General features: G+C 33.4%; 1 protein-coding gene across 44 annotated transcripts in view; it reads left to right on the forward strand.

Annotated features, from left to right (window-relative positions):
• Nucleotides 1–11,780, forward strand: part of LOC145680652 (uncharacterized) — a 407,115-nt gene that overhangs the window by 114,223 nt on the left and 281,112 nt on the right. Inside the window, exon 4 of one of the 44 annotated variants that reach the window (XM_081751397.1) lies at nt 8,108–8,447. The exons of 42 other annotated variants lie outside the window; for them this stretch is intronic. In XM_081751397.1, coding sequence (XP_081607523.1) covers nt 8,108–8,423 — 316 coding nt within the window. In that variant the 3' untranslated portion in view covers nt 8,424–8,447. Of the gene's footprint in view, nt 1–5,426; nt 5,856–8,107; nt 8,448–11,780 lie in introns of those variants that run through there. One more of the 44 variants, XM_081751388.1, reaches the window with a different exon arrangement.

Here is an 11,780-nt window from a genome sequence, read left to right on the forward strand (position 1 = left end):
CTATCCATTCGATCTGTGCCCCCCATAAACGTATTGTATTCTCCGATCAAACGTGGACGAGTTACTGTGATCTTTTTCTTGGCTGACCTGGAATATCTTTTTACATTTCCTAGTGGGAAAACAATGAACAGTGGATGCGACTGTGACTACTGAATTGTCATGCCATCTTGAAATGACTACACCATCTTCACTGCCTCTATGTTCGTAGTAACCTCTTTTCTGCTTCTTGAATTCAGATGACATTGAGAAATTGCATTCCTTGTGAACCGTGTTTTCACGTATAGTACCAGTTACAGCATATCCATTAGGGACTTTAGGTGTAACAGAAGTGGTATGCTTGTGAAAGGATTGTCGAAATAGAAACTGAATGGTAATTTTTAACGTCACTTGGAAATTCATCCATCACATATAACAGAAGAGCGTCTCTTTTTCCAATTTTTTGTTCATATTCTGCTATGCATTGCAGATTTTTGCCTTGGTACACATCAAAGTTGATTAGGTATCCATTTGGGCTATTCAGGCACCAAACCTTGTACCCGAAGCGCACAGGTTTTCCTTTTATAAACTTTTTACAACCATGTCTGCCATAGTATGCTATCATCGCTTCGTCAAAATTTATTGCCTGCGCTGGAACAAAATGTTTGATGCAATTACTTTTCAATTTATTCATTAGTGAGCGTAGTTTCCAAAGTTTATCCAATTCACTCACCTTATTGGCCGCAAAATGCAAAAACCTCATTATTTGAATAAACCTATCCCTTCTAATTGCATTGTGTACTATTAAATTTCTAATATCAGTCCCAGAATCCCAATAGTATCTCTTGCCTGGAAGTGTATTATACGCTGACACAAACAAAACACCCAAACATAATTTCAAATCTTCTTTAGACACATTCGGATCTGGCATGTTTTTAAACAGAGCATATTTCTGGATTTCACATATAGCTACATCGAATATATCTTCATCAAAGAAAAATTCAAAAAGTTCAGCAGGTTTGAAGTCAGTATATTTTGAATAATCTCCCTCGGGGAATACAGACAGTGAATTGCTGATATCGTTTTGTGTCCACTTTCCCCTGTTATCACGCTGATTCCGCTTCCGTTTCTTTGAAATATTACTTTCTTCCTTCACTATGTTTTCACTCCCTTGTTCCAGATTCTCTCCCTCCTTCTTCCCATCAATCCCTCCCAAACGCATGTCGTTGGAGAATACTACTTCTGACAAAGCATTGAATTGTCTCCTACTTAGGATGTCTATCAAACCGCCAACATCTTCATCTGCCGAATCCTCGTCACATAAAATATTTGATTCAGGAGGCTCAATAAATATACACTCTATTTCTGCATGGCCTATTTCATTCGGTTTCTGAAGTTCTTCCAATACTTCATACACTGTTACGTATATGGAAAGGCGAAATAAAAGTTTTTCTTAGGACGGAAACATTATGATTTCCCAGGCCTTACTGCTACTACGAAAGCCTAGCGTGACCATGTGGTAACATGAACGGTACATGGCTCTACACAACGTTCATGTATGTTTCTTAACACAATACATTATTTACCTCAACGCCTGACTTCTTTCTGAATAAAAACACACAATAATTGGAAATATATTAACAACAGTGTAAAGATAAAATGAATTCTCAACTTTTATTATGTGCCATTGTTGCAACTCAAGAAGTAGCAAGATTTTCAGATGCACGCAACTTCACACTAAACAAGGAAATCTCAAGATTGATACTGAAATCTTGTCGGACACATCATTAGCTGAGAGTTGACAGCGCTACATGTGAGTCTTTGTGAAACTAACCAGAGGAAAACAATTTGAAGGTCATCGTGCGCAATGTGACCGTATGGTAACGCAAGGTTATACCAGGTTAATCACATCTTGTTGCGTGAGTATGCTCAAAATTTCCCCCCGGACTATTCCATATCTCTAAGAAAAAGTTAGTAAAACACTTCCATTATCATCCTATTCGCGAAATGCTCCCTTAGAATACTATCCACCTTTCTTCGTTTTCATGCTTTTTTTATCTTCGCTAATTGTTTTTCATATTATTATTATGTGCATCCTGATACTTTTCATTATCCGATTGAAACCATTGTATTCTTACCTAAAACTTGTAAAATGAATAAGTTCTCTGAACGTTTTCAGTTTGTTAAAGGTGATTATTTCGCATTATATCAACAACTAGCTATACTGATTGGTATAATGTCTTGCTAAAACCAGATATAAATGAAGGAGTTTTGGATTTTGAAAAGGTAATTGTATTAGCTATGGAAACGATTATTCCGAAGTCTTTGCTAAGAACATCTAAACATCCTTGTTGATACTAAAAAAAAATCTGTTTGTTTATTAAAAACTAAGAATTTAGCATACAAAAGGTATAAAATTACTTCAAATTTTGAAGACTATTTATTATTTGCCAATTATCGCAAGGCATTTAAGACTCAATTAAAAGATGACAAACGTATTTACTATATTAAAATGGAAAATCAATTAAATAGTAATCCTGAAAAATTTTGAAGATATGTATCCAAGGGCAAAAACAAATTGCATCTGGAATTGTAATAAATGATTCTTTGGTTACTGACTGTGAGTCGTTGGCAAATTCATTTGCAGAGTACTTTGCATCAGTCTACCAGACATTTCCAACTATTAATAATACAAATAATTATTTAATATCACCAGAAACTCTCTGTGAGAGAAAATTACCTCTTATTACAACTAGAAATGTACGAAATGCTATTAAATCCTTAAAACTAAATCTGCGTCTGGTGTAGATGGAATACCTGTTTTTATTATAAAAGGTGTGGCTGAGGTAATTTCATTCTTGTTTAATTGGAGTTTAAATGAAAGTATTTATCCTGAAGCTTGAAAAATTGTATCCCTTAACACCAATACCCAAGACTAAAGGTGACAAAATTAATGATTATAGACCAATTTCTATAATGAATATTATTCCTAAAATTTTTGAAAAAATAATGTACAAGTACGTGTATAATGCTGTATGTGATCAGTTAGACATAAATCAACATGGGTTTATAAATGGTAAATCAGTTATTACAAATTTGACATGCGTTGTTCATAGTTTGTTCTCTGTTATTCGATCGGGTGGTCAAACTGATGTTATTTACTTTGATTTTGCCAAACCTTTGGACAAATTATCTCATCACTTATTAATAAGTACGCTGTACAAGTACAATCTATCGAATCAGATAATAAGTGGCTAGACTCGTACTTAAATAATAGGAAATTCAAATTTAGGTATAATGGCTATATTAGTTCTATTCATAATATAACATTTGGTGTACCCCAAGGTTCCAATCACGGTCCCTTGTTTTTACTGTATGTAAATGACCTACCTGAGAAGTTAACTTGTAGATATTTGATGTATACCGATGACAAAAAAATTTAAGGAAATTAAAACCCTTTATGATCAAGTCACGTTACAAGAGAATATTGAATCAGTTGTCAAGTGGTCAGAAAATAATTTTTTGCCTTTGAATATTACCAAAACTAAATGTATAAGTTTCTCAAGGAAAACTGATATTATATATATATATATATATATATATATATATATATATATATATATATATTATTACACAGTTGGTAAACAGAGAATCGATTTTGAAACCTATGTCAAGGATTTAGGGATAATTTTAGATAAAAAGCTATAATTTTGTAAACATTTACAGGTAATTACATCTAAGGCCAGGAAAAATTTAGCAATGTTAAAATGGCTTTGCCGGAAGTTTTCGAATATCAAGACTTGTAAAATTTTAAACATTTGCAACGTACGTTTTCATTTGAAGTACGGCACGGTAATTTGGAATAGTGAAGCTAAGTACTTTATAAATGCCATAGAATCTGTTCAAAACAATTTTTTAGTGTGGTTACGATGAAAGTTTAAAGATAGGAGCTTGTCCTGTATATCTAAAGAGCTCCATCTGTTACCTCTTAACTGATAGGCGGTGTATTTTTGATTTGAGTTTCTTTCATAATATTCTCCAGTTTTTATTATTATTATTATTATTATTATTATTTATTTATTTATTTATTTATTTATTTATTTATTGATGGTTTATGGTCCATAAGAATTCCTCATCGTAATGTCAGAAATTTTGTACCTTTTGTTTCGAATGTTTCTACCTTGAAATGTTCAATCTATAAAACTGTAGATACAGCCAACAAGTATTACAATGTTCTAGATATCTTCCAAAGTAACTTTGCTAAAGTCCGTTCACAATTAATTAAAATTCTAAAAGACCTATAATGCTTTCCTAATTAACTTGTAAGGTGTCATTTGAAATATTTATTTTAAGGTTTTTTAGATTGCTTTTTTCCTCTCTCATATTTTTATTTTCCTATCATCATTTCCTCTCTTCTATCATTTTTTGTTCGGATACTACACTCTTTTTATCTTGGTGTGAGTTTTTATTAATGTCATATGCAATCGTTTTACTTTTTTGTATGCTCATTTTATTTTTATTATTATTATTAGTCTTATGAATGAGTGTATTTTACTTGATGTGTTTATTTTCAATCTCTAATAGCAAGTACATTGTGTCTTTCTGAAGCAGTTTTTTTTTTTTAATAAATAGTTTGTAAGCTGTTTCAACTATACCGTGAATAATGTTTTATTTTTGTATTTTATACGCGATACTTATTCTAAATGCATGATAATTATACTTATATATATATATATATACATACTTTGTAATAGGCATTGCATGTTTTATTTTTTTGAACCAATATTTTATTTCATTTTACCTATTTTTGTATGATCAGTTGTATGTTATGTCTATCTGCATTCGCCCTATTCTTGTATAAACCTTTTTTTTTTTTTTTTTTTGGAACACTTGTGGCTGTAATGCTGTTTGTTCCCAATAAACATTTCAAACATATTATTATTATTATTATTATTATTATTATTATTATTATTATTGCTGCTATGCGAGAACAAAGTTGGAAACGGTAGTCGAAATACAGATTTCAGTCATGGATAACTGAGGATTGGAAGATATGTTTGACTCTGGAATGTTTTTCCTCGTTAGTTTTGTTTCGTTTATTTACATATGGGATATTTCCCATGAAAATCTTTTGGACCGTGCTTAATTTCAAGATCAAACATTCAATTAAAAATGTACAGCAGTAAGGATGTACTGAATTTTTTGTAAGAAGGGAAGAAAATGTACATTCTAATCAGTGAGTTGGTGTATCCCAGTAGGGTGAAAAATGATATTTTGTAAAATGTTCATATTATATGTTAACACTTGAGACCAATGTGAACTCATTGTACGTACTATTTTTATTTTGTGGCATATGTATAATAGCATAATAATAATAATAATAATAATAATAATAATAATAATAATAATAATAATAATAAATGTTAAGGCTGTACCTTATTTTGTTCCAGCTACGTTGTACCTACATGTATGCTGTCCGTGCATGTAGAGAATAGGAATCCTGTAGAGAGGAAATATGCCTGTTCCTGGTGTCCGAAACGCTTTTACCAGTCTGTTCATCTTAAGGCCCATATCCGCATCCACACAGGAGAGAAGCCGTTCACCTGTCCCATCTGTTCAAAATCATTCAACCAGAAGAGCAACATGAAATCACACTTGATTGTTCATACTAAAGATAAACCATATTATTGTAAAATATGCAGTCGAACTTTTACTTCAGCGGATAGTTTCAATCGACATTACATTATGCATCAAACGAAGACACGAAAAGTGACGTAAGGAAATGGCCAGTTAATGAAGAGAAATAAATTTGTAAATTTTTGTATGCATAATTCTTTTTTATGTGTAAGAATTGAAAGTAATAAAATGTTCAGTATGTATGTTCGTCCTTGAATTTATATATTACATTGAAGAAATATTAAACACCTTTGCGAGGAAATACTTTTGCAGCAACTGAAGAGGTTAGTACGATATCGTTCAGTGTTTACTGGTAATATCAGAAACTTTGTGGAACATCTCATTGCCACATTAAGTCAGTGAGTTCACATTCATGCATATGAGAGATTTTTTAACAGTTTTGTGAACTTCTGTTATAGTAAGCTTAATATGTTGTGTCTGAAATGTTAAAATCTATACAGTGTCTTTCACTGCAGTAGTACTGGATATCTTATCGTTTTCTACAGTCATAATGAAAATTATTATGTCTGAACGGCAACCCATGAAGTGACTGAAGTATTCTTTGATCATTTAAATAGTACATTGTTTGAGACAACAACGAAGAGCTTCACGTTTTGCCCGGTAAAACTAAACTAAAAAAATAATTCCAAGAAAGGAGAAAGACTACTACTGGCTTCTACTAGGTTGGAAACTGCATCAATAGTGATCAAACTTTAGTGAATATTTGTTTTAATTCACGTTGGTTTGTTCTAGTACAGGAGCTTACGTACATGAACACTGCTGAAAATGTTTATGCTGTTTAATGAGTTTTGTTTACTGAAATTGAATCCAACTTATTACGATGTACTCTCTGATTTAATTTGATTTGATTTTCAGTTTAACGTTCCTTTGAACAATGAGGCTGTATGAGACGTTGATCTACAGCTTAACATGGTATCCGAAGCACATGAGATTCAGCCGGGAATCGAACTCAGGTCTCCCACGCCAAAGGCACATGCGCTAATTTCTTAGCAACGAGGGAGCTCGTTCGATGCACTCAAATGATATTACTCGTTAAGGCTAGCGTCTACATATAAACGTCAGGAGAGTTAAACAAAATGTCCAAGCAAAAAAATAGACAACTGATGGTAGTTTGGAATGAAATAAAAGAGAAGTGTGACAATCCTACTAGGCGCGTGAGGTTACTGCTTTGAACATCTTAGATGAAACATAAATTTTTTCGTTTACGACTTCCATAATTTATTATTATTATTATTATTATTATTATTATTATTATTATTATTATTATTATTATTATTATTATTATTATTATTATCTTTGTCGTTCCATTTTAGTCATGAAGGTGTTCAAGTTGTAGTCAAACCTTTTACTAATAGATATTTTATGATGTTAGAAACCATACTAATATGTTTTCTGCAATGATGCCAAGTTTGAACATATACAAGGTATGAAACCAACTGGTTTTAACAGTATTCGATCAACAGCAGACTGTAATTTCAAATATGAAATAAACTGATAATAGTTCGTTTGGTTTCATTATACTATCAGTATTCATAGGAAAAATCATGAGACGTTTATTTTGAAGGAATATTAATTGGCATGTGTATATTGATCACTATGTATGTAATGAAGTTACAGATATTGACTTTTTATATATTCTAATCGCAATCGGGGGCACGGTGGCTCAGTGACAGAACGTTCATCTCTGATGTGACGGGTCCCTGGTTCAGTCTCAGGTCACGTAAGCTTGTGGTTGACAATATCGTGTGTGTGTTTCTCTTGGGGGTTCTTCCTTTCCACATATTCTTTCATAATCATTAGCTTTCATTAATTATTTATCTCCTTTAACCTGTAGGTATAAACGTGGGAAGTAAAAATGAAAGTGTTTGTTTAATTTTTCTAATCCAATTCACTTCCTGTCTCTCCAATCCGACTCCGTAATTGTCAAGTTTCCTTATTCCGTTTTAAACAAAGGGGGAAATAAACTGAACGACCTCAAATAATTGCACACATTTAGTATACTGTACATTATGGAATTTTTCCCTAATAGTTCGGTTGTACGCTAGATATGTTCATGTTTGATTGTCGAATATGAATTCAGTATACCATTCAAAAATATGTAGAATAAGTCATACAATATTCTCTTTCCTCTTCTATAAATAGACACTAGTATTTTATTTCTAAAGTATTATTATATGTTTTTAAAATTGTAAAATGTACTAATGTACCACGGCGTGGCGATACCCTCAATACTCTCGAGTTTATTTATTTGCGGAAGATTAAATTGTGTTTGCTATTTTTGGTGAAGGAGCAAATTTCCAGAGTGTTAGAGTTAATGAAGATGAGCAAGTGTCTTCATTAGACAGTTCACTTGCAGAATGTAATTTAAGTATCATTCATTCTTTTGTGGCATTATGTTGTGATATGAAAATACCTATTATTCTTTTATTTTCAGCTTTATGTATCCAGTTATTAGATCAGCAGTGGTAGTTACATCTCCCCATAAAGATTACGTATGTTCATGGTGTTCCAAAAAATTTTATCAATCAATCGACTTGAAACGACATATCCGTATCCATACAGGAGAGAAACCTTTCAAGTGTCCCGTTTGTTCCAAAGGATTCGCCCAAAAGAGTAATATGAAAGGTCATCTCCTCATTCATTCCTCAGATAGGCCATTTTACTGTAGAGTGTGTGGTCGAAGTTTTGCATCAGAAGACACTTTCAATCGGCATTCTCTTAAGCATCAGTCCAAGAGTAGAAGCAGCTAAATAATATATGGTCGAATCTGAAAAGTAAGAGAAACATGATTTATAATAGTGATATATTAATTAATTTCTTATTTTAAATATGTATACAAAAATACTTATCTGTTTTTCTTCTTTAATTTAATCGAATTTCTTGAAGGATGTAGTTTAGTATGGTCCTGGCTAGGTAAATGATATATATATCTTATTAGTGGAAATACATTGCTATTTCTTTATGAATGTGTCCCATTTGTAGATAGCAAATTCAAAATCACCGATTTTGTTCTGGAAGGTTTGAAGGGTGAATGTATGTGTGCTATGTACATTCCTTGAAAACGTCACTATCTGAGAATACAAACCCATGTGACAAAATTTGTCTTTAGTGAATTTTTCCCAACCTTGTATAGTGTAGATAAATTTTAGATTATTCGACTTTATCGTGCATTTAACTGTATCGTGACTGTAACCTCATATAATATTTAAAATATGAGGAGTTATGAGAATGTAAGGTTTTTTGTAATTTATATACAGTTCAGAGATGAGAAGTAAGAATGAGGAATGTAAATTTGCCTAGTTGAAAATGACAGTTACTGATAACATCATATTTCAACTTTCAGTCGAAAAGAAAAGTTAATCTTGACATGTGCAGTCGTAAAATGAAATTCTTGTTTTTAGTTCAACGTCACACAGTTATGCCCTTTAGGTTAAACGAGACGGGAAATACACGTGCTGTGTGTTTTGTTTCATGCTTATATGTGAGGAAACGTGATATATACACCACGATAAAATACATCGCAGCATGCGTTATTCCAAACATAAGAGACCATGGTGCTGGCGGTCCTATAGCAGGGTCAACAAGAGATGTTCTCTGCAGTTTCTTTCCATGTGTGGAAGGAAAATGCAGCCCCTACTTTGGTGCTAGTGTTACCAACCACGATCACTTTGTCTTACACGATTAATTGCCATTATAGATGCACGGAAAAAAAAGCATCGGTCCGTAAGTAGCGGCAACGTTGCTGCGAGCTGTCAGAGACCTTCTCTGGCTGGTTTCTCTGTAACACTTCCGGCGTAGCGTTCCGTGTCCAGTGTTGTCAAGGCTCACATTTTGCGTACTTTGGATCCACCTTGAAATCAGATCATGTCTGGGAATTCTGTTGAGGGCATGTCTGGGGATTATACTTTGTAGGGAATCTCGTACACAGCCATTGCACATTGACAAAATATGCATTTTTGGATTACGTTGATTTGGATCATCACTCCATGGTTTCTCGTATTTTTTCACTAATTTAATTTCCCCAGGAATTTGGACAGCCATATTTCTGAAAATCTTCCTCACAAGTATTTTTCACTTAATTTGATATGAGGAATTCGCTCGCACAGCTTGGTGGTATAGTTCATTAATATTATACTACTTTACAGGTTTCCTACTGGTCAGGGAAATGAGAGAAAACTCAGGAAAAATGGTGCAGGTCAGGGAATCTCAGGGAAAAAGACTGGAAATCAGGGAAATTTTATAAAATATATTTTTCTAACATTAATTGTACACCAATTTCAGCTTAGCCAACCTATTTGGCTTTATAATACCTATTTGGCTTTTATTGCTATTTTTTTTTATTGCTGTACGTATGAGCAAGTGATCACTATTTGTCTCTATAGAATAAATGTTCTCATATATAAATATTAACCTTTATTTATTCCTTATTTATATGTTAACGTCATCCGACACCTGCCATGAAAGTAGGGAATTTTCTGTCAGGAAGAAGTCAGGGAATTAGATTTCTTCAGATCAGTATGAACCCTGCTTTACTTGAGATCTCTAGACTTGAAGCGGAGATAAAGGTATAAAGGTAAAATCGTCTCTTCCTAGCATTTGTTATAAATCAGATTCAGACACAGTTTTCTTTGTCATTGTTGTGGCCTATAAGACTCCCTAGAGCTTCTCCGGCTGACAATCGTAAGATGTCTGCTTCGGGTTCGAATCTCGTTTAGGGCATGGATATTAGGCATTGCATTGTCCTTTCGTCATTCATTTCACGTAATCATTGTCTTCTCATTGTATCCTTTAGTCTAAAGCCAAAATCTTTGTCAAAAAGGCTGTAAACAAGTAAATAAATAAATTTATCTAGTTTCTTGAAAGAGTTTTAGGGATTTCCTTGGGTCAAAACCCTTAAATTCTGTTTTTCTTTATTGTAGCAATGTGCTTAGTCCAGTTTTTTACTGGAGATATTACTTAATGACATTTCAGTGCCTTGGAGTGTGGTGTGGTGATATTGGCTGTGACGGTATTACTGCTATTATGTATGTGGTTGAACGCTTACCTCTAGTGCGTGTGCGTGAGATCTTTGGTTCGATCCTCTTCCAAGTAAGTTTGTCGGGGACAGCATCGTCTCTGGAATTTTTTCGTGGTACTTTCGTTTCCTCCCACTTTGTCATTCACTTGCTTTAATCATAGTTTCCCTTAGCCTAAAGAACGTAATCGTGAGACGTTAAACTACAACATTTCATTTCATTTTCATTTTGTAAATTATGTATTTCAAAATGTAATATAATCTACCGTTTATGCGAGTAGTAGAAAACGAACCGGGATAGTAAATTAGGAATATACGGATGAAATAGAGTAAAGAAATAGAGAGAGAAACGACGTAGTAAATGAACCCATTATACAACTGGAAACAGCAGTATAAGTGAAAAGAGGAAACTTCCTAGGGTTTTATATATTGTCAGAAAATACGAATAACTGTATACGAAATCTTAGGTTTTAAAATGAGCACTAAATATATACTGTACAAAACGTAACATAAACATCCGGAATGAAGTAACACAGGAACATCGCACTCTCGTGAGTTACTGGTAAATAGCTGTGTATGCGATTATTAGCGCTCCGCTGAGGAGACCAGGATGCATTTACTGGCTAGTAAAACTCTGAGCTCGTAGCGACAGTTGCTGGTGTGACAAAGTAGTGATGGAGAGTGCTTCCAGGACAGTACTGGGGGTCAAAGTAGGAGTGCACGTTCGAAATGTGACAGGACAGTTAGGCGAGCTTAGTTGTTGCAGTTAACGGAGTTCGAGTGAGGACATAGTATACACAAACACGTTACATTGCAAGTGTTCAGTGTACAGTTGCTCAAGGTCCATACTTTCGTCATATTCATAATTAATAAATAAAGTTAACTAAACTTATTGGATATCTTGCGGGCGTAGACGTTACCAGGGTTTATTTGGGGAATATCTTCCAAATTAGTAATTTTTCTGTTTATTTTTCTCAAACATTTCAGTTGATTTGTCTTCTCATTAATTTACCACACTTCTTTGACAATAATACTTAAAAGCGCACATAACTTTCTGTAGTTCTCTTCTGTGTAAGGAATAACAGCTACCAAA

The sequence above is a fragment of the Thermobia domestica genome, chromosome 3 (assembly GCF_964235325.1).
Source record: "Thermobia domestica chromosome 3, izTheDome1.hap1.1, whole genome shotgun sequence".
Taxonomy (NCBI): Eukaryota; Metazoa; Arthropoda; class Insecta; order Zygentoma; family Lepismatidae; genus Thermobia; species Thermobia domestica.